Raw genomic sequence first — 25,000 nt, forward strand, 5'->3', positions numbered from 1 at the left:
GCTACTGTGATATATAGGCCTAATAATAATAAGTAATAAGAAGACACAGTGGCAGAATAAATTCAACCACACCTTTGTTTCATCACAAAACCGGAGATTAACCTCTGTAAGGTGAAGTCCACAAAGCATATTTTACGTAACAAAGTTACATGACCTACAGCATGGTCAAGCAAGTTAAGGCTTCCGACATTTTCGGACTACTTAACAACCATTGATTTGGAACCACAGAGAGATACCGCAAGTCACAAAGGAAACAGGAGCTGCCTCCACTATTCCAGCACCATTTCAACTTCAACATCATCAAATCACCTCTGCTCAGTCTAATACATTGACAACTGAAAGATACCAAAAACGATTTAGTCTAACCAACGTATGCTAAATATGATGTGGCTGTCCATGGTACTGATTTCTCATGTGTGTGTGTGTGTGTGTGTGCGTGTGCGTGCTTGCAAGTCGAAAAAACATGTTGACTCACCTTGCTTGTAGAGATACCATCCTCCTCTCTTTCATGTTGCCGGAACATTCTTTGAGTCTGTCATATAGTACACGATTTTAGTTTTTGTTGTCCTAGACTACCTGGCTAAAATGCTTGCTTGCTAGTCTAACTTCCATTCATGGGCAACATTAGCTAGTTAACATTAGCCTTCTACATCTAGCTACATATTGAACTTCCATCCTCTCAAGCCAGGGATACAATATGTGAATTAATGATTGGACTAGAATCGCTGTTATAATTGTTGGCCAGTACGGAGATATTAAGTAAAACCACAAGTCCAAATCCCTATATCTATCCATGGCTAATTTAGGAAAGAGACAATTTTATCCAGCTAGCTAACCCACATAAGGACAACAACACAAGGAGATGTAACAATATATTTTTTTTCTGTCAATGACATTTGGCTTTTGATGTGATGCGATTGGTGTGAAGACTGGCTTCCTTAGACACTTTTTTTTGGAAGGTCAGGACCATTCACAGTTGAGCTCACTAAGTCAAGCTTAACACTGATTGGCTATAACTTCATATTGTTTCATGAAGGGAAGCCAAATGCTCGCTGGCTTCCTTTGCATTCAATGCTACCGGTGGCAACATTGTCATACTCTTTTTTTGACCAGACAGCATCAGATAGATGGGCTACACATACAGAGACAGAGGGGCGCTGTTTCTCTCACTTGGATGCTTTTTCTGGTGAGATATATTCAGCCTCTTGCGAATTGAAGGACAATTATGAAACACAGAGAGACGAAAGATAAATGATTGAATATATGTTTTTTATTATTTTTCTTTGTTCATTTTTTTAGGGAAGCCTGGCTTCCCTTGCACTATCGAGTGCAGTCTATTCATGTCAAGGGTTAGGGGTTGTGATATAACTGTTCCACAGGCTTAGATGTCAGAGGTTAACTGGCTACACTCCCATATCTGTCTCTTCCTCTAGATTGATTCCCAGGTACTCGTAGCCTACTGCTCCCATGAAGAGGCCCAGTACCTGTTCCAGGTAGCAGGGGAGGTGGGTCTATTGGGGCCTGGCTACATCTGGATCCTCCCCTCCCTCGCGTTGGGCAACACAGAGAGCCCTTCACCTAGCAGCTTCCCCATAGGAGTGATTGGCGTCATCACCGACCAGTGGAGGAAGAGCCTGAGGCAGCGGGTCAGAGAGGGAGTGGCCATAGTGGCCAAAGGGGCGGAGAGTTTCAAGAGGCATCAGGGGTTCGTTCCCGAGGGACACAGCGACTGCAACACACCAGTTACACACATTAACAACAACACACTGTTCAGGTGAGTGTGAGGCCACACCCCCTCGCTCTGTGTTTGAGTGTCTGTGTTTGTCGTAGCAGCAGACATACTGAACATGTATGTGTGTGTTTGTCGTAGCAGTAGACATACTGAACGTGTGTGTGTGTTTGTCGTAGCAGTAGACATACTGAACGTGTGTTTGTCGTAGTAGTAGACATACTGAACGTGTGTTTGTGTGTTTGTTTGTGTGTGTTCTAGACACATGCTGAACGTGACATGGGAGCGTAAGGACCTGTCGTTTAATAGTGACGGTTACCTGACAAACCCTTCCATGGTCATCATCGCTTTGAACAGAGACAGACAGTGGGACAAGGTACTGAATGAGTGTGTGTTAGTGCGTGTGGACCATGAAACAACCAACCCAGCACTGCCATATTTATGCCCTGCCTCAAAATAACTTGCATACATGAATGTAATCAATACATTGTTTCATCCGGTTAATACAAACTACCAGTGTTGCTGATGATGTGGTGTACTGTTATCTCCTATGGCGGTGTCCCGCCCTTCTCCCAAGGGTACGCACACACACAGACCTGTCTCCCATGGCGGTGTCCCGCCCTTCTCCCAAGGGTACGCACACACAGACCTGTCTCCCATGGCGGTGTCCCGCCCTTCTCCCAAGGGTACGCACACACAGACCTGTCTCCCATGGCGGTGTCCCGCCCTTCTCCCAAGGGTACGCACACACAGACCTGTCTCCCATGGCGGTGTCCCGCCCTTCTCCCAAGGGTACGCACACACAGACCTGTCTCCCATGGCGGTGTCCCGCCCTTCTCCCAAGGGTACGCACACACAGACCTGTCTCCCATGGCGGTGTCCCGCCCTTCTCCCAAGGGTACTCACACACACAGACCTGTCTCCCATGGCGGTGTCCCGCCCTTCTCCCAAGGGTACTCACACACACAGACCTGTCTCCCATGGCGGTGTCCCGCCCTTCTCCCAAGGGTACGCACACACAGACCTGTCTCCCATGGCGGTGTCCCAACCCAGCCCTTCTCCCTCAAAATACGCACACACAGACCTGTCTCCCATGGCGGTGTCCCGCCCTTCTCCCAAGGGTACGCACACACAGACCTGTCTCCCATGGCGGTGTCCCGCCTTCTCCCAAGGGTACAACACACACAGACCTGTCTCCCATGGCGGTGTCCCGCCCTTCTCCCAAGGGTACGCACACACAGACCTGTCTCCCATGGCGGTGTCCCGCCCTTCTCCCAAGGGTACTCACACACACAGACCTGTCTCCCATGGCGGTGTCCCGCCCTTCTCCCAAGGGTACTCACACACAGACCTGTCTCCCATGGCGGTGTCCCGCCCTTCTCCCAAGGGTACTCACACACACAGACCTGTCTCCCATGGTGGTGTCCCGCCCTTCTCCCAAGGGTACTCACACACACAGACCTGTCTCCCATGGCGGTGTCCCGCCCTTCTCCCAAGGGTACTCACACACACAGACCTGTCTCCCATGGCGGTGTCCCGCCCTTCTCCCAAGGGTACGCACACAGACACACACACAGACCTGTCTCTCATGGCGATGACCCGCCCTTCTCCCAAGGGTATGCACACACAGACCTGTCTCCTATGGCGGTGTCCCGCCCTTCTCCCAAGGGTACGCACACACAGACCTGTCTCCCATGGCGGTGTCCCGCCCTTCTCCCAAGGGTACTCACACACACAGACCTGTCTCCCATGGCGGTGTCCCGCCCTTCTCCCAAGGGTACGCACACAGACACACACACAGACCTGTCTCTCATGGCGATGACCCGCCCTTCTCCCAAGGGTACGCACACACACACACAGACCTGTCTCCCAGGGCGGTGTCCCGCCCTTCTCCCAAGGGTACGCAAACACACACACACACAGACCTGTCTCTCATGGCGGTGTCCCGCCCTTCTCCCAAGGGTACGCACACACACACACACACACAGACCTGTCTCCCATGGCGGTGTCCTGCCCTTCTCCCAAGGGTACGCACACACACACACAGACCTGTCTCCCAAGGCGGTGTCCCGCCCTTCTCCCAAGGGTACGCACACACACACACACACACAGACCTGTCTCCCATGGCGGTGTCCCGCCCTTCTCCCAAGGGTACGCACACACACACACACACAGACCTGTCTCCCATGGCGGTGTCCCGCCCCTTCTCCCAAGGGTACGCACACACACACACACACACACACACACACCACACACACACACACACACAGACCTGTCTCCCATGGCGGTGTCCCGCCCACACTCCCAAGGGTACGCACACACACACACACAGACCTGTCTCTCATGGCGGTGTCCCGCCCTTCTCCCAAGGGTACGCACACACACACACACACAGACCTGTCTCTCATGGCGGTGTCCCGCCCTTCTCCCAAGGGTACGCACACACACACACACACACACACACACACACACACACACACACACACACACACACACACACACACACACACACAGACCTGTCTCTCATGGCGGTGTCCCGCCCTTCTCCCAAGGGTACGCACACACACACACACACCTGTCTCCCAAGGGTACTCACACACACAGACCTGTCTCCCAAGGGTACGCACACACACAGACCTGTCTCCCAAGGGTACGCACACACACACCTGTCTCCCAAGGGTACGCACACGCACACACACACCTGTCTCCCAAGGGTACGCACACGCACACACACACCTGTCTCCCAAGGGTAGCCAGAGAGGGTGTAGGTCTACAAAGAGTAATCTCACTGCTACTGTTGAACTCATTTATTCCTGCCCTGCTACAGCAAGACTACTTTATCACTGCCACTGGCTGGCAGGTGTGTTTGTGTGCATGCGTTTCGTGACTGTGCAGACTGAACACAAAGTCGGGCAATGCTCCGGAGTTCCTACAGTCATTCACCGCCCCCGTGTCATCTAGCTCATTCGTCAGTGAGAACGTGGCAGTGGGCACTTGTACACTGAGTATACAAAACAATAAGAACACCTGCTCTTTCCATGACAGACTGACCAGGTGACTCCAGGTGAAAGCTATGGTCCCTCATTGATGTCACTTGTTAAATCCACGTCAATCAGTGTAGAAGAAGGGGAGGAGACAGGTTAAAGAAGGATTTTAAAGCCTTGAGACAATGAGACATGGATTGTGTATGTATGCCATTCAGATGGTGAATGGCCAAGACAAAATATTTAAGTGCATTTGAATGAGGTATTGTAGTAGGTGCCGCTGCTGGGTTTTTCACTCTCAACAGTTTCCTGTGTGTATCAAGAATGGTCCACCACCCAAAGGACATCCTGCCAACTTGACACAACTGTGGGAAGTATTGGAGTCAACATGGGCCAGCATCTCTGTGGAACGCTTTCGACACCTTATAGAGTCCATTTCCGACGAATTGAGGCTGTTCTGAGGTGGGGGTGTGGAGGGGTGCAACTCAATATTAAGAAGGTGTTCCTAATGTTTGGTTTACTCAGTGTATATGTGTTTGTGGTGTGACATGTCCATTTCATACCCTCTCTTTTTGACACACTGACAGCACTACACGCTAATGTTTTTACGAAGTCAGGGGAACCATCATCCTATCTAATATTTTACTAAGACAGGGGGAACCATCATCCTATCTAATATTTTACTAAGTCAGGGGGAACCATCATCCTATCTAATATTTTACTAAGACAGGGGGAACCATCATCCTATCTAATGTTTTTACTAAGTCAGGGAGAAACATCATCCCATCTAATGTTTTTACTAAGACAGGGGGAACCATCATCCTATCTAATGTTTTACTAAGACAGGGGAACCATCATCCTATCTAATGTTTTACTAAGTCAGGGGAACCATCATCCTATCTAATGTTTTACTAAGTCAGGGGGAACCATCATCCTATCTAATGTATTACTAAGTCATGGGGAACCATCATCCTATCTAATGTTTTACTAAGACAGGGGGACCATCATCCTATCTAATGTATTACTAAGTCAGGGGGAACCATCATCCTATCTAATGTATTACTAAGTCAGGGGGAACCATCATCCTATCTAATGTTTTACTAAGACAGGGGAACCATCATCCTATCTAATGTATTACTAAGTCAGGGGGAACCATCATCCTATCTAATGTATTACTAAGTCAGGGGAACCATCATCCTATTCTCCCTCTCTTCTTTCCTATTTTCTTCCCGTGGGGGAAGGGAAGATAGAGCGAGTATAAAGGGAGGGGCAGGGACGATAGAGAGTATGAAGGGAGGGGGGCAGGGAAGATAGAGAAAGTTTAAAGGGGGGGTAAGGATAAGAGTTGTAAAAGTGATTGATTTTAATAAACTGCCTGAGAAAGGTTCATAACAGTTCAAAAAGCATTGAGATTCATAGAGTCAGACACAATAGTGTGGGTTATTTACACTCTACTGGGTCCTTCAATAGTGTTGTAGCAACAGTGCTTTGCGAAAGTATTCGGCCCCCTTGAACTTTGCGACCGTTTGCCACATTTCAGGCTTCAAACATAAAGATATAAAACTGTATTTTTTTGTGAAGAATCAACAACAAGTGGGACACAATCATGAAGTGGAACGACATTTATTGGATATTTCAAACTTTAACAAATCAAAAACTGAAAAATTGGGCGTGCAAAATTATTCAGCCCCCTTAAGTTAATACTTTGTAGCGCCACCTTTTGCTGTGATTACAGCTGTAAGTCGCTTGGGGTATGTCTCTATCAGTTTTGCACATCGAGAGACTGAAATTTTTTCCCATTCCTCCTTGCAAAACAGCTCGAGCTCAGTGAGGTTGGATGGAGAGCATTTGTGAACAGCAGTTTTCAGTTCTTTCCACAGATTCACGATTGGATTCAGGTCTGGACTTTGACTTGGCCATTCTAACACCTGGATATGTTTATTTTTGAACCAGATTTTGTAGATTGTAGATTTTGCTTTATGTTTTGGATCATTGTCTTGTTGGAAGACAAATCTCCGTCCCTGTCTCAGGTCTTTTGCAGACTCCATCAGGTTTTCTTCCAGAATGGTCCTGTATTTGGATCCATCCATATTCCCATCAATTTTAACCATCTTCCCTGTCCCTGCTGAAGAAAAGCAGGCCCAAACCATGATGCTGCCACCACCATGTTTGACAGTGGGGATGGTGTGTTCAGGGTGATGAGCTGTGTTGCTTTTACACCAAACATAACGTTTTGCATTGTTGCCAAAAAGTTCAATTTTGGTTTCATCTGACCAGAGCACCTTCTTCCACATGTTTGGTGTGTCTCCCAGGTGGCTTGTGGCAAACTTTAAACAACACTTTTTATGGATATCTTTAAGAAATGGCTTTCTTCTTGCCACTCTTCCATAAAGGCCAGATTTGTGCAATATACGACTGATTGTTGTCCTATGGACAGAGTCTCCCACCTCAGCTGTAGATCTCTGCAGTTCATCCAGAGTGATCATGGGCCTCTTGGCTGCATCTCTGATCAGTCTTCTCCTTGTATGAGCTGAAAGTTTAGAGGGACGGCCAGGTCTTGGTAGATTTGCAGTGGTCTGATACTCCTTCCATTTCAATATTATCGCTTGCACAGTGCTCCTTGGGATGTTTAAAGCTTGGGAAATCTTTTTGTATCCAAATCCGGCTTTAAACTTCTTCACAACAGTATCTCGGACCTGTCTGGTGTGTTCCTTGTTCTTCATGATGCTCTCTGCGCTTTTAACGGACCTCTGAGACTATCACAGTGCAGGTGCATTTATACGGAGACTTGATTACACACAGGTGGATTGTATTTATCATCATTAGTCATTTAGGTCAACATTGGATAATTCAGAGATCCTCACTGAACTTCTGGAGAGAGTTTGCTGCACTGAAAGTAAAGGGGCTGAATAATTTTGCACGCCCAATTTTTCAGTTTTTGATTTGTTAAAAAAGTTTGAAATATCCAATAAATGTTGTTCCACTTCATGATTGTGTCCCACTTGTTGTTGATTCTTCACAAAAAAATACAGTTTTATATCTTTATGTTAGAAGCCTGAAATGTGGCAAAAGGTTGCAAAGTTCAAGGGGGCCGAATACTTTCGCAAGGCACTGTATTTGTACTTCGCTATATGCCTAGTAAATTCCTTGTGTTACATTCAGTCAGTCCACCTGTGATTCCCAGTTGTATCAATAATGGTCCACCACCAAAAGGAGATCCAGCCAACTTGACACAACTGTGGGAATCGTTGGAGCCAACATGGGGCCAGCATCCCTGTGTTATATTCAGCCAGGTCCCCTGTGATTCCCAGTTGAATCAATAATGGTCCACCACCCAAAGGAGATCCAGCCAACTTGACACAACTGTGGGAAGCGTTGGAGCCAACATGGGGCCAGCATCCCTGTGTTACATTCAGTCAGTCCCCCTGTGATTCAAAATCAGTATTCGACAACCATCCATGTCTGAGGAGATTGAGAGATGAGATGGAAACCGGCCATTAGGGGCACCAATAAGCGCCGTTACCTTCAAGTTGGTTTCGGTTTTGATAGGGCATTGGAGAATGGCGGATGGGCGTAAGCATCTGTCTCTGGTGCCAAAGGTTGCATGTTGGAAATCTTAAGGTTAGGTATTAACTCTGAATGGTTGAGGTAAGGGTTAAGTTTTGGGATAGGCGTAAAACAAAAATGAATAAAAATAACGTTCTATCGCTGGATTTGAATGTGTAACCTTTGGGACCAGAGGCAGATCCTTCTGAAGTTACGATCATCTGCCTCTGGTGTTTGAATCCAGTGATCAAAAGTTGATTTTGAGATTTTTGTTTTAAGCCTATCTCAAACTCTTAACCCTGTCGTTAAACATTTGGAGTTAATGCCTGAACTTAACCGTAAATACTTTGAAATTTGGAACAATTTCAAAATGTTGAATTTGGGAAACATGGATGAACGTGTAATTCTGACGTTAGTCTGTGAGATCTAGTTGGTTACATTAACACTGAAAGTGTGGACCTGGATAGACATTAAACTGTGTTGAATTAACACTCAAGCTTTATTGGCATATTTCCCAGAATGCCTTGCCTTTCGAGTGAATTGTAGAGTTACCACCCATGACTGAATTTATTATTGACAGATAGATTATTGTTGCATACATCCATTTTCTATCCTGGGGACTTCAGTAAGAAAGTTCCCAAATGAATGTGTCATCATTGCTTAAGTAGTAATCCTTGAGAAGCTGGTGTTTGGAGGAAATACTGGAGTGGGTGTTCTTAGGCCCGAGACAAAGTTGAGGACTGGCAAACTCTGTCAATAAAGCCTCCGAACACTGGCTCCTTGGGCATTACCACTGTTATTTTGATTAATTTATTCATATTATTTCATACCACCACAATATAAACTATTGGCCTATTTATTGCCTTACCTCCTTACTTCATTTGCACACACTGTATACAGATTTTTCTATTGTGTTATTGATTGTACATTTGTAACTCTGTGTTGTTGTTTTTGTCGCACTGCTATGCTTAATCTTGGCCAGGTCGCAGTTGTAAATGAGAACTTGTTCTCAACTGGCCTGCCTTGTTAAATAAAGGTGGGACATTTGTTTTGTTCTAATCTGGGGTTGCCAGTTGACCGAACAGATCTATCAGTTCGGTTGCCATAGACACAACCCAGTTGTTCAGTCTTTTTGTTCTGTATCTGTGGACGCGACCCAGTTGTTGGTTCGAAATGTTCCATTGCCATACTGGCTGGCCATGTTCTTATCCCTTGCTTGCTAGCTAGCCAACTATGGCTAACTTACAGTCAAGTCAAACAGTGCAGCCTGAATAACAGCAAAGTAGCTGCATTTGCATTTGTTTAAGCTGTTTTTTAGCTAAATTTATTTAGATACATCCGTAACAATTAGCTAATGAGGCACAATTTTGCCTGGTTTAATGTGCTCTCTCCTCAGGACACTGTTGTTCAGAGGAGCTAGCCAACAACACAGCTAACACAATCACTGTTGTTCAGAGGAGCTAGTCAACAACACAGCTAATACAATAATCACTTCTAACTGAAGCTGGAAAGACAGCAAACTAGCGGCACATCATTTAATTGGACCTGTTTTCTATTGATAGTTCTTTGTATGTATATAAAAAATTATGCTGAAAAAAATAAATAAAAATGATGCATGATTTCAACTGGCTGAGAAAAGATGCCTGCCTCTCTGTCACGTCCTGACCCTGACACATTCATTACTATGGGACATCTGGTGATCGAATTTGAATATTGAAACAATGTTGCAAATTTCTGAGAGACAGACAGCAAAGTTTATACAAATCTCCGCTGTTGAAAACGAAATGTTAGTCTGAAAAGAAATGTGAGATAATGTCTAGATGCTTTTTATAGGGTATATCAAGTTGCCTCGCTGGGCTGATGAGACAGTGGATTGCTCAGTCAGATGGAACAGAGTAAATAGGCATTTTAACGTCATAGATTTAGCCGGTGGTAACTTGTAGAATAGATACCTTCTGGGCATGCGGTTTTAACCAATCAGCATTCAGGAATAAACCCCCATTGTATAAAATATAAACATTTAATACAATATGTATTTCATAATGCCTTATTTTGAGGCCTTACAACAACAAATATGTGTTGTTTCAATGACCCAACTACTGGGTTGCAGGCATTGGGTCAGTTCTTTATTTATGCATTTAAAAAAAAAGCAAGTTTGGTTTGTTGCTTGGCTTAGTAGGGGCATGGCTTTCAGGGAGTTTTTTTTGACCACCCATGAGAGTAAATGTCATTCCTGTTCATCTGTTCTGTTGAATTGTAATCACATGTCATGGTCAAACACTGCCATTTTTGTAGAATTCATGAAGCTTACAGAAATGTATGAATTTCTTAGAAAACTATGCAAATTTCACTGTGATTTCCCCAATAAGACAGTAACTAGGGCTGTTGGTCATGAGTCAGGAAGGCAGTCAAATTCCATGTGACTGTCTAGTCATGTTAATTAGGCTTCTCCAAACTATGACCCTGCTGATGGTCATTAGTAGCCTACTTGCTAATTGCCTGGTACTCAGCACTCTATTGTCCCTCTAATCCCTCTGACATCAATGCAAATGTATTTGAAAATCTAATCAAACACTTAATGAGAGCCCATGAGCTCATGTTGTGCAACATTTATATAGGCTATGCAGTTGAGGGAGAAACAGTGATGGCCGCTAATAGAAAGAGGAGGATCCCATCAGCTTTCTATAGAATAGGCCTATGAAATGTATTTCTCAACTTTCCTAATATTAAGCACATTGCTTATATTTAATAAGGTTTGTAATCACAACTAAAGCAGCCAAATAACTTCTTAAAATTAAGCACATTAATCAGCTTTACAAGTATAGAGAGTGTAGAGTATAGAGACTAACTGGCATATACAGTTTAAGTCGGAAGTTTACATACACCTTAGCCAAATCCATTTAAGCTCAGTTTTTCACAATTCCTGTTTTTCACAATCCCTGACACTAATCAAAGTAAAAATTCCCTTAGGTCAGTTTATTTTAAGAATGTGAAATGTCAGAATAATAGTAGAGAGAAGGATTTAATTCAGCTTTTATTTCTTTCATCACATTCCCAGTGGGTCAGAAGTTTACATACACTCAATTAGCATTTGGTAGCATTGCCTTTAAAATTGTTTAACTTGGGTCAAACGTTTCGGGTAGCCTTCCACAAGCTTCCCACAATAAGTTGGGTGAATGTTGGCCCATTCCTCTTGGCAGAGCTGGTGTAACTGAGTCAGGATTGTTGGCCTCCTCGCTCGCACACACTTTTTCAGTTCTGCCCACAAATTTTCTATAGGGTTGAGGTCAGGGCTTTGTGATGGCCACTCCAATACCTTGACTTTGTTGTCCTTAAGCCATTTTGCCACAGCTTTGGGAGTATGCTTGGGGTCATTGTCCATTTGGAAGACCCATTTGCAACCAATCTTTAACTTCCTGACTGATGTCTTGAGATGTTGCTTCAACACATCCACAAAATGTTCCTGCATCATGATGCAATCATCTTTGTGAAGTGCACCTGTCCCTCCTGCACCAAAGCAACCCCACAACATGATGCTGCCACCCCTGTGCTTCACAGTTGGGATGGTGTTCTTCGGCTTGTAAACTTCCCCCTTTTTCCTCTAAACATAACGATGGTCATTATGGCCAAACAGTTCTATTTTTGTTTCATCAGACAAGAGGACATTTCTCCAAAAAGTACGATCTTTGTCCCCATGTGCAGATGCAAACCATAGTCTTGCTTTTTTATGGTGGTTTTGAAACAGTGGTTTCTTCCTTGCTGAGCGGCCTTTCAGGTTATGTCGATATAGGAATCGTTTTACTGTGGATATAGATACTTTTGTACCTGTTTCCTCCAGCATCTTCACAAGGTCCTTTGCTGTTGTTCTGGGATTTATTTGCACTTTTTGCACCAAAGTACATTCATCTCTAGGAGACAGAACGTGTCTCCTTCCAGAGTGGTATGACAGCTGCGTGGTCCCATGGTGTTTACACTTGCATACTATTGTTTGTACAGATGAATATGGTTCCTTCAGGCGTTTGGAAATTGCTCCCAAGGATGAACCAGACTTGTGGTCTACAATTTTGTGGAGGTCTTGGCTGATTTCTTTAGATTTTCCCATGATGTCAAGCAAAGAGGCACTGAGTTTGAAGGTAGGCCTTGAAATACATCCACAGGTATACCTCAAATTGACTCAAATGATGTCAATTAGCCTATCAGAAGCATCTAAAGCCATGACAAAATTTTCTGGAATTTTCCAAGCTGTTTAAAGGGCACAGTCAACTTAGTGTGTGTAAACTTCTGACCCACTGGAATTGTGACACAGTGAATTATAAGTGAAATAATCTGTCTGTAAACAATTGTTGGAAAAATGACTTGTGTCATGCACAAAGTAGATGTCCTAACCAACTTGCCAAAACTATAGTTTGTTTAACAAGACATTTGTGGAGTGGTTGAAAAACAGGTTTTAATGACTCCAACCTAAGTTTATGTAAACTTCCGACTTCAATTGTATAAGCAGCGCTTAAGTTTCAAATTGGGGGAAGATCATTTTCACCATAAGAATGCACTTTTACAACATATGGAAGTTGTGTTTTCCGCTAATGGAACATTCGCGTTTATAGCCTATTATTATACCATGTGACATTGCTATGCTTGTAATGTGAAGAAATAGCCTAACAGTTTATCAAACATTTTAAGCAAAACATTCTGATCTGTTGTGTCATCCACATTTCATAAACGTTTATGTCATGCTGTTTATGTCAGGTTGTATTAATTTGGCATCTCTCACATCCCACAACTGTCCCAGATTATGTTTGGAATATGTATTTCTCATACAGAATAGAATAGATTCGATTTTTGTACTATGGGGAATAGTAGATTTAAATAGGCTATTGCTTTTCGTTTGTCCTACACATCTTGTTGGCTGACGAAAAGTAAAAGTGGACAATTCTTCCAATATGCGCCTCGGAATTGGATAAAGACGCGCGCAGTTGCGTCCTTGATGTGTCTTCATTTGTAGCCTGTGAGAAAGATCACGTGACAGAGAGCCATGTGAGCGAGAGGCGCTTCCGATTGCGCAGCACACTCCGGGAGAAGGGCACAACGCAGCGCTCCAGGCCGCAAAAGACATGGATTTTTTTTTAGTGTGCATTACCACATTACCACCACAAAGGGGATGCCACCGTGAAATTCGAGGCATTATAAAGTGCTTGTCAAATTGTGAATGAGAGACTATTGGAGTGCGTGCAGCCTGCGCAAAAAAACAAAGCAGAGCTCATGTCTTTCAAGCAACTTTTTTTCAAATCATCATTAGTCTTTCATCATGCAGCCTTACAATGTATTAAACATCAAAACATAAGGCCCAACGTTTGTAGAACAACTAAAGTTGCATTAATAACTCTGTCTCTATAGGAGTTATAGGAGTACCTGTTTCGTTGTTAACAGCTCAACACAGAATAGCAACATGTGCAAACCCTCAAATTATTTGCAGCCAATATTTATATTTTATTCAGCTTTGTTTAATTGTATTCTTCATACTATAAAATAATGCCACGGAATTCTAAGCAAATCTTGTCTGGTAAATGAACTAGTGTATCCCACAGCCATTTGGCATAGCCACATCAGGGCCTAACATAAGGACAACTCAGAGTATGCTATTCTGTTCTTCTGAAATAGACTACATTTTCTTCATGTCATGCCTCCTTAGACCTGTCTAAAATAAATAATGGATGTATTGTAAAAGGTCTAGGCTATATTATATGAATATATTCGTTTTTCAAATGGAAACCAGGAGAGGCTATGTTTGGAAGCCATGAGAGCCTAAATGTGTTTATGTTAATTAACTTTGTGACCGCCACAGCCCTAATAGTAACCACTTTGTTGCAATATGTAAAAAAATGAAGTTACATTTTTTTTATTAGAATATGTAATGTGTGATAACAGTCTTGGCGAGCAGGCGATATCCTTGTCTCATTGCGCACTAGCGACTCCTGTGGCGGGCCGGGCGCAGTGCACGCTGACCAGGTCGCCAGGTGCATGGTGTTTCCTCCGACACATTGGTGCGGCTGCCTTCCGGGTTAGATGCGTGCTGTGTTAAGAAGCAGTGCGGCTTGGTTGGGTTGTGTTTCGGAGGACGCATGGCTTTCGACCTTCGTCTCTCCCGAGCCCGTACGGGAGTTGTAGCGATGAGACAAGATAGTAACTACTAACAATTGGATACCACCACACCTCCTACTCTTTCTGTCCCTCTCTCTTCCTACTCTCTCCCTCTATCTCTCTAACTCTGCCATCTCTCTCTCTCTTTCTCTCTCTCTCTCTCTCTCTCTCCCAACTACCTCAACCTCTCTATCTTCCTCTACCTCTCAAACTCTCTATCTCTCTCAACCTCTCTCTCCCTCAACCTCTCTCTCTCTCTCTCTCTCGCTACCCGCCCCCACTCCCCCCAGGTGGGGACATTAGAGCGGGGTATCCTCCAGGTGCGTTATCCGGTGTGGCCTCGATATGGTAGTTTCCTCGAGCCGGTATCAGATGATCGCCACCTGACGGTAGCCACTCTGGAGGAGAGGCCCTTCGTCATCGTAGAGAACGTGGACCCCGACACGGGAACCTGTGTACGCAACACCGTGCCCTGCCGACGCCAGTCCAACCGCACCGAGAGGTATGCACGCACTCACTCACTCACACACAAAACAACATGCAAATTGCAGATTTATGCTCACACAACAGCCTGCACATATCTGGTAAGCACATACTGGATGGTACATTTTGAGATCAGGACGTGTTTATATATATATATATATATATATATATATATATATATATATATATATATATATATATATATATATATATATATATATATATATATATACACACACACACACACACACACACACACACACACACACACACACACACACACACACACACACACACACACACACACACACACACACTGTTAAGCTGTTGTCAGAGCACACAGCAGTTGTGTGATCCCTAAAGTGGTGTCAAAAGCACCTGAGATGGATTACTAACAGGAGACAACCACAAGACAACCACAGTACAACCACAAGACAACCACAGTACAACCACAAGACAACCACAGTACAACCACAAGACAACCACAGTACAACCACAGTACAACCACAAGACAACCATAATACAACCATGACACGTCTTTTACACACCTGTAATATACCTGCTGTACGTCCCTTTGACATTCCCATGAGTCACACATCAATGATGGATCCACTGTGTGTGTGTTTGTGTGTGTGACTTGAATCCCTTCACAACATAACACCGATGGCATAGTAATGGAAGTGTGTTTGTGTGCGTGTGCATGTGTTTGTGGGTCAGTGTGGCATATTAATGGTGGAAAGATGTGTGGGGAGAGGGGTTGAGTGCGATGGCACATTGATTGGCCGTAAAGAAGATTTATCTGCCAACGCTGGCACATCTATCATGGTAGGATAGAAACAACACAACCCTCTCTCTCTCTTTCCCTCCTCTCTCTGTCCCTCTCTCTCTTTCCCTCCTCTCTCTGTCTCTCTCTCTCTTTCCCTCCTCTCTTTGTTCTCTCTCTCTTTCCCTCCTCTCTCTCTCTCTCTCTCTCTCTCTGTCTCTCCCTCCCCACCCTGCTTGGGTTGCAATCAACACTCCCGGGCTACTAGGGAAAAACAGAGAGAGCGAGTGTGAGCGAGAGAGAGAGAAAGAGAGAGAGAAAGAGAGCGTGAGCAAGATAAGGAGAAAGGAGAGTTAATGAATGCAAAGTAGAGGAGGTTAACCAGTTAATCATACTGTATGTTGGTGACACAGCTATTCTCCGTAGCAGATGTTTGGTGTAATTGAAAGGTTTTTTAAACATTAAAACTCCTCTTTTTTTTGGACAGTGGCTGGTCTCATTGGCAAGATAACTGAAGTCCATTAAGTGAGGGTAGGATAAGGCACAGTTATAAGGCACTATCAGTACTGACTATGGGTTAGCAGTTAGAGTGCTGCTGTGTGATTCTACATGCTGTTTGATGCTTTGTCTGGGTGGAATCCTAACTTATCTATGTGTGGATATCTTACTGTAATGTAGTGGCTACCTGGATGCACAGAGTTCATGAGAGTTGTATTGTATTGGCAGTAAGTTCAAGTGCAGCACTGCAGGCATAGTTAGGGCCAGTATAGGCATTAGTGGGTTCACCACTGGCAAACTCCTCACTGAAACATTCATTCTCAACATTCCTTCCCCATTATTTTCTCTTCCTCCCTCGCAGCTCTAGATTTCTCTCTTCCTTCCTCTGGGCACATCGTTTTATACTCCTGTTGTTTCAGGGAAGAATGGAGACATCGCTAACCGTCGGGGTGTGTGTGTGTGTGTGTGTGTGTGTGTGTGTGTGTGTGCGCGTAGATCTGGGGAGATAGAAAAGAGGTTTAATCATTGTGTGTCTCACACGCGCACGCACACACACACACACACACACACACACACACACACACACACACACACACACACACACACACACACACACACACACACACACACACACACACACACACACACACACACACACACACACACACACACACACACACACACACACACACACACAGAGTCTTGTGCAGCTAACCACATTCAAAAAATCCTAATTTCCTTAACCTAACCCCTAACCCTAAAACTAACTCTAGCTCCTTACCCCTAACCCTAATCTTAAACCAAAAACCTAACCTTGATCCTAACCCTAAACCTAACCCTAGCTTCTAACCCTAACCCTAACCCTAGCTCCTAACCCTAACCCTAAAACTAACCCTAGCTCCTAACCCTAACCCTAAAACTAACCCTAGCTCCTAACCCTAAAACTAACCCTAAAACTAACCCTAGCTCCTAACCCTAACCCTAAACCTAACCCTAAAACTAATTCTAACCTTAACCTGAAATGACTACAAATAGCATTTGACCTTGTGGTTAAAGTTGGTCAAATATGAGTTTTTTTGGCATTTCGAAGTCCCCACAAGTATAGTAAAACACGTCACACACACACACACACACACACACACACACACACACACACACACACACACACACACACACACACACACACACACACACACACACACACACACACACACACACACACACACACACACACACTGACTCATTGCTCTTAACCTACAGCGTTTAGCCAAGGCAGCTAGTGAGACGAAGGTGAGACGAAGGAGACAAGGACAGAACTATTTACTCTAGGTTTAACAACAACCATCCTTCTCTCTATTCATCCCTCTCTCTCTCTGTCCTCCCCCTCTACCTACACATCATTAGACAGTGGGGTCGAGGGGAGGCTGGAAGTGACAGATCATCACTGCTCTGTGTGTGTGTGTGTGTCAGTGTTTCACCAAACACCATGATTCCCTGTGTTTAGAGTCTGTCTCAGGCACTCAGACTGCACTAAGTGTGTGTGTGTGTGTGTGCTTGCGCGTGTGTGAGTGAGTGAGTGTCTCAGGGATACCGATTTCCTGTTGTCTTTCCTGTCTGCAGACCAGGTCCTTGATTCCCAGTCGTTAGTACAGACCACACTCCTCCCTCCTCTGCTCTGCTCTGATGCTGTTTAGCTTATTGATCTCATCGGTCTCACAGAGCTACTGCTGTTTAACAGGTCAATTAGAGGAACTATCAGGTCAATTAGAGGACCTGTCAGGTCAATTAGGAGTTGCTCTTCTTTCTCCTAAAACTTACTGTTCGTCACATACGTTCTGCTCAGTGTGTGTGTGTGTGTGTGTGTGCGTGTGTGTGTTCCTCCTCTCCCTACAGTCTTGTGGGTCACTCGGAGCCCTACACCAAGCTGTGCTGTAAGGGGTTCTGCATCGACATTCTGAAGAAGCTGTCTCGCACCATCAAGTTCTCCTACGACCTCTACCTGGTCACTAACGGGAAACATGGAAAGATGATCAGCGGCATCTGGAACGGCATGATCGGAGAGGTGAGAGGAACTCCAGCACCAAACTCTCCCAGTAATGTAGGACGTTACAGGACAGAGGCGGTGGCTAGAGGCTAGAGAGGCGGACCAGTAGCTGGAAGGTTGCTGGTTGAAATCCCAGGCAGGAAGATAACAATTGGAAGATAAATTAACTTCCCATGTGAACAGCTCCAGAGCTTCTACTCCTAAATCTGTGTGTTTGTTGGGACCAGGAGAGAGGCAGTGGTCAGAGGTAGACTGGGTAGGTGTACAGCATCTCTTTGATGGTTGATTGTATCTGGGTTAATGGTGTGTGAAAACATGCATGTTCATATGGTGCTGAAGACACATCAAACACAGTCGCATCCTAAAGGCGTACGCCTGAACAGGTGTTCCTCATGACATCATCCCTGCCTGCGTCCCCATGCCCAGAGGCTCAATGCCATTTGATACATGTTGAGGTAATGCAAGAGAGAGAAAAAAATGCTATAATGTGTAATTCTTACATTGACAGAGGGATGAAGCACAGTAGATCATGTTTTAAGTTGTATGATGTAAAGATGTATCACCCCCCCCGTCTGATTCCTCCCCCTCTCCTCCCCCTCTCCTCCCTCTCTCCTCCCTCTCTCCTCCCCCTCTCCTCCCCCTCTCCTCCCTCTCTCCTCCCTCTCTCCTCCCCCTCTCCCTCTCCCTCCCTCTCCCTCCCCCTCTCCTCCCCCTCTCCTCCCCCTCTCCTCCCTCTCTCCTCCCCCTCTCCTCCCTCTCTCCTCCCTCTCTCCTCCCCCTCTCCTCCCCCTCTCCTCCCTCTCTCCCAGGTGTTCTACAGGAAAGCAGACATGGCCATAGGTTCTCTCACCATAAATGAGGAGCGTTCTGAGATCATCGACTTCTCCGTGCCATTCGTCGAGACCGGCATCAGCGTCATGGTTGCCCGTAGCAATGGGACTGTCTCCCCCTCCGCCTTCCTCGGTGAGATAGTTGGATTGATTCATTGATTGATTGTCTTTATATTATGTAAATATCATTTGATCTGAGGTACGTTTAGTGTTAGTAATCCAATAGTTAACGTTATAATATTGGGAGTATAGTCTGATCTTAGATCTGTGTCAAACAGAGATTTACCTGGATTGCCGGCCATGATGCCTCTCCTCACGGAAGCAGCATGACAGCTAGCTCCCATGGCAACGCTCAGTGCATGTGTGTGTGTTTGTGTGTGTGTTTGTGTTTGGCCTACTTTACTCGATTCTGTCTCAGTGGTCTGTTTCCGTTTTAGGTAACTTTCGATTTATCCTGCAGATACAACTACATCATACATAAACCCTGAAACAACCAAATCAAAATGAAAAACAAGTTGGCGTTCCCATGTTAAAATGAGTCATTTTTATCTCTGCCTTTTCTCTCCCTGAGCTGCTCAGTATGTATAATTGCTTTGTTTGAGCCTGGCAGTAGACAAGCTTATACGACAACCAAAGCAATGGATGAACAATCCTATGACCGTCTTTAAGTTCTCTGTAGATACTATACCTGGTGACATTATTAGCCATCATTGGCCAGTCCAAAATACATAAAAAGAAAGATCCCTCCCTCCCGCTCTCTCTCTCCCTCCTCCTTGTCTCTCCTCCTCTCTCCCAGAGCCCTATAGCCCAGCGGTGTGGGTGATGATGTTTGTAATGTGCCTGACCGTGGTAGCTGTGACCGTATTCGTGTTCGAGTACTTCAGTCCTGTCGGCTACAACCGCAGCTTGGTCAGCGCTAAAGGTGAGTTGTGGCACAGCTGCTGCTACCCTGGCTGTAGCGCCGAGGGCTCACACAGGAGACTTGGGTTGAAACTCAGCTGGTCATTAACCCTGCTTATTCACCCAAACACAGGGAAGTGTATGAGAGGGGTGGTAGGGTTAGGTGAAAATAAGAAAACAAAATATATTTTAAAAGCATATTTTATATACATATTTACACAAAATATATATGGGGGATTGGAAATGATGCAGACAATTACATTGATGGAAGCTACAATCTATCTGCGATATTAAAGCTGATCTACACCCTAAAATAATAAATAATTATAATAATAAAATAAAACACTGCTTATTTACACAAACACAGGGAAGTGAGAGTTGTTTATCGGCTACATTAGTATGGGAAACGGCTGTGTCCTACATACTAGAAACAGAAGCTAGGTGCCAAGAGTTTTAAAGTGGTTTTAGGCAGGTATTGACACAGAATGCCAGACCCCGAGAGTCCCTGGGAGAGTGGGGTATAGCACTGCACTCAACAAAGACGGCTAATCAATCCCAGCATGCCGAGCTGCCAGAGCCCGCTCTCGTCTCGCGGTCTGAAAGGTCACTTCCTGGTTTAATTAGTGTTTGTCGCTAGGCTAATCTGATGGAGATGGATTTGGCTTCTCCAAGCTGGCAAAGATGAATGGGCTGAGTCTGTGTTCCCCAATACGGCAGACAGATAGAGGCAGGCTAGCAGCTAACACTGTGTTACACAACACAACTAGAGGCAGGCTAGTGGCTAACACTGTGTTACACAACACAACTAGAGGCAGGCTAGTGGCTAACACTGTGTTACACAACACGACACACAACTAGAGGCAGACTTGCAGCTAAGACTGTTACACAACACAACACAACTAGAGGCAGGCTAGTGGCTAGCACCGTGTTACACAACACACAACTAGAGGCAGACTAGCAGTTAACACTGTGTTACCCAACACGACACACAGCTAGAGGCAGGCTAACGGCAAACCCTTCAGTGACTAGTCTAATGCTGAGAGGATTGCTAATGATGCTGTGTTCAGTGCTGCTGCTGGGTTGAATGATGGGATAGGGAACAACCTATGAATGGAAACGTGATAGAGATGAAAAGGTCAAAATTCTATTAGGTTTAGTAAGGGGCTGTACAAACAAGCTAATTGGAAATGCATGATACAGCCATCAACAGTATAGGAAAATGGACGTATGTTTCATTACACATCAATAACATGGACGTATGTTTCATTACACATCAATAACATGGACTTATGTTTCATTACATACATCAATAACATGGACGTGTGTTTCATTACACACATCAATAACATGGACGTGTGTTTCATTACACACATCAATAACATGGACGTGTGTTTCATTACACACATCAATAACATGGACGTGTGTTTCATTACACACATCAATAACATGGACGTGTGTTTCATTACACACATCAATAACATGGACGTGTGTTTCATTACACACATCAATAACATGGACGTGTGTTTCATTACACACATCAATAACATGGACGTATGTTTCATTACAAACATCAATAACATGGACGTATGTTTCATTACACACATCAATAACATGGATGTATATTGTACATCTGCTAATGATACTGTTATGATACAATGACTATATTAACCAAACACCTCCCCCCTCTCCTCCTTTCTCTCCTCCTGCCTCCAACCTTCCCCCCACCCCCCAGCGGCAGGAGGTCCTACCTTCACCATAGGGAAGTCAGTGTGGTTGCTTTGGGGCATCGTGTTCAATAACTCAGTCCCCATCGAGAACCCTAAAGGAACCACCAGTAAGATCATGGTGCTGGTGTGGGCCTTCTTCGCGGTCATCTTCCTGGCCTCCTACACCGCCAACCTGGCTGCCTTCATGATCCAGGAGCAGTACATAGACACTGTGTCTGGACTGTCTGACAAGAAGGTAGGACAGTTAATCAATCCCTGAGTCGTCCACCAATCCATCTATCCTGATAACTGTTCTCTTGTAGCTCATCTTGTCAAAGATTATCCCTGTCATTCAATAGCTTACATATGTGAACACAAAGACACAAGTACAAACATACCACACTCATCGCATACACCACTGTAATGCTCGTTGTTGTAAGGTAGAGTGGGCCAAAGCCAAGCGTGGAAAGTGTTCATGTTCTTTATTGTCAAGAATCACTCAAACAAAAATAACGAATACAAAAACGAAAGCGAACAGTTCCGTCAGGCACAGATACTAAACGCAAAACACCCCACAAAACCCAAACGGAAAATGACAACTTACATATGATCCCCAATCAGAGACAACGATAGACAGCCACCTCTGATTGGGAACAACACTCGGCAAAACAACAAAGAAATAGAAAACAGATTCTCCTACCCGAGTCACACCCTGACCTACCAAACATAGAGAATAAATAAGGATCTCTAAGGTCAGGGCGTGACAACCACACACATTCTTCTTCATTCAGCTCGCTAGTCCTAAGCATAATCACAGATGACAAAAATGACAAGCGACACATTTTGTTTCAGAGATCCAGAGAGAGAGAAACAGAGAAACAGAGAGAAATACAGGAACAGATCAACTGTAACGATGTGCGCCGAGAGTCGGGAAGCAAGTTCAGAAAGCGAGTGATTTCGTCTTTAAACAAAACACAATACAAAACAAGAAACACGACCAACGCACAACCCAGGAAACTGAAACAGAAACAATTACGCCTGGGGAAGGAACCAAAGGGAGTGACATATATAGGAAAGGTAATCAAGGAGGTGATGGAGTCCAGGTGAGTGTCATAATGCTCTGATGCGAGTAACGATGGTGACAGATGTGCGCCATAACGAGCAGCCTGGTGACCTAGAGGCTGGAGAACAGGTGAAAAACAGAGAGATACAGAGAGAGAAACCGATAAACAGAGATACAGAGAGGGAAACCAATAAACAGAGAGAGAAACCAATAAACAGAGAGATACAGAGAGAGAAACCGATAAACAGAGAGATACAGAGAGAGAAACCAATAAACAGAGAGATACAGAGAGATAGCCTGGTGCGGGGAGCTGCCACCGGAGGGCTGGTGTGTGGAGGTGGCACTGGATGGACCGGACCGTGAAGGCGTACTGGAGATCTTGAGAGCAGGGCTGGCACCAACCGCCCTGGCTGGATCTTCACCCTAGCCCGGCAGATGTGGGGAGCTGGGATGCAGCGTACCGGGCTAAGCACGCGTACTGGGGCACAGGACGTGCAAGGCTAGGGAGGTGCACAGGAGGCCTGGTGCGTGAGGCTGGCACAATCTTCACCAGACGACTAGCACGCACCTCAAGACGAGTATGGAGAGCTGACCCAGGTGCCATCAAAGCCCCGACACGCTCCGTCGGGCGAATGCCGTGCCTCATGCATCAACACAGAAACTCCCTCATAACTCTCTCCTCCAATTTCCCCATTAACTCCTTCACGGTCTCTGCTTCGCTCACCTCAACACCGGCTCTGGTTTCCTCCTTGGCTCCTTATGATAAACAGGGGGAGTTGGCTCAGGTCTGACTCCTGACTCTGCCACACTCTCCCTGTGCCCCCCCCCAAGACATTTTTGGGGCTGACTCTTGGGCTTTCTTGCCAGCCGTGGTCCCTCGTATCGCCGGCTCCTCTCTCCGGCTGCCTCTGCTCTCCTAGCTGCCTCCACCTGTTCCCATGGGAGGCGATCCTTTCCCGCCAGGATCTCCTCCCATGTGTAGCAACCCTTGCTGTCCAACACATCATCCCATGTCCATTGCTCCTTGTGCTGCTCCTGCTGCCTGTCACCACGCCGCTTGGTCCTGTTGTGGTGGGTGATTCTGTAACGCTTTTCTTCCTGGGAAGGAGAGGAGGACCAAAATGCTGCATGGTTATTTATAAACATCTTTAATGAAAGATGAAAACGTGAACACTATACAAAATAAGAAACCGTGGAAAACCCGAAACAGTCCTAACTGGTGCAAAACACAGAGACAGGAACAATCAACCACGAAATACCCAAAGAATATGGCTGCCTAAATATGGTTCCCAATCAGAGACAACGATTAACACCTGCCTCTGATTGAGAACCACTCTAGGCAACCATAGACTTACCAAGAATACTACACTGAACAAAACCCCATCAATCTACAAAAGCCCCTAGACAAGACAAACACATAATCACCCATGTCACACCCTGGCCTAACAACAATAATATAGAAAACACAGAATACTAAGGCCAGGGCATGACAAATAAACAGAGAGAGATACAGAGAGAGATAAACCATTAGACAGAGAGATACAGAGAGATAAACCTTTAAACAGAGAGATACAGAGAGATAAACCATTAAACAGAGAGATACAGAGACATAAACAGATAAACAGAGAGATACAGAGAGAGAAACCAGTAAACAGACAAAGATACAGAGAGATACCAATAAACAGAGATACAGAGCGATAAACCAAAAACAGAGAGATACAGAGAGGGAACCCAATTAACAGAGAGAGATACAGAGAGAGATACACCAATAAACAGAGAGATACGGGCACTAGAAAAGTCTGCAGCACCCGGCCACACCCTACTAGAATCCGAAGTCAAATGTCTGCTGTTTGCTGATGATCTGGTGTTACTGTCACCAACCAAGGAGGGCCTACAGCAGCACCTAGATCTTATGCACAGATTCTGTCAGACCTGGGCCCTGACAGTAAATCTCAGTAAGACCAAAATAATGGTTTTCCAAAATACAAATTCCATCTAGACACTGTTGCTCGATAGCACACAAAAAACTATACATACCTTGGCCTAAACATCAGCGCCACAGGTAACTTCCACAAAGCTGTGAACGATCTGAGAGACAAGGCAAGAAGGGCATTCTATGCCATCAAAAGGAACATAAATTTCAACATACCAATTAGGATTTGGCTAAAAATACTTGAATCAGTCATAGAGCCCATTGCCCTTTATGGTTGTGAGGTCTGGGGTCCGCTCACCAACCAAGACTTCACAAAATTGGACAAACACCAAATTGAGACTCTGCACACAGAATTCTGCAAAAATATCCTCCGTGTACAACGT

General features: G+C 45.1%; 1 protein-coding gene across 1 annotated transcript in view; it reads left to right on the plus strand.

Moving 5' to 3' along the window:
* The window catches only part of LOC112238726 (glutamate receptor ionotropic, NMDA 2C-like), a gene marked incomplete at its 5' end in the record, with an annotated part of 59,583 nt that overhangs the window by 25,868 nt on the left and 8,715 nt on the right, over positions 1-25,000 (plus strand). The window contains 7 exons of the mRNA XM_042305229.1: positions 1,434-1,774; positions 1,991-2,105; positions 14,688-14,899; positions 18,035-18,203; positions 18,995-19,148; positions 19,812-19,937; positions 21,648-21,877. Of these exons, the coding sequence (XP_042161163.1) occupies positions 1,434-1,774; positions 1,991-2,105; positions 14,688-14,899; positions 18,035-18,203; positions 18,995-19,148; positions 19,812-19,937; positions 21,648-21,877 (1,347 nt within the window). The remainder of the gene's footprint in view (positions 1-1,433; positions 1,775-1,990; positions 2,106-14,687; positions 14,900-18,034; positions 18,204-18,994; positions 19,149-19,811; positions 19,938-21,647; positions 21,878-25,000) is intronic.

The sequence above is a fragment of the Oncorhynchus tshawytscha genome, linkage group LG24 (genome assembly GCF_018296145.1).
Source record: "Oncorhynchus tshawytscha isolate Ot180627B linkage group LG24, Otsh_v2.0, whole genome shotgun sequence".
In the NCBI taxonomy this organism is placed as follows: Eukaryota; Metazoa; Chordata; class Actinopteri; order Salmoniformes; family Salmonidae; genus Oncorhynchus; species Oncorhynchus tshawytscha.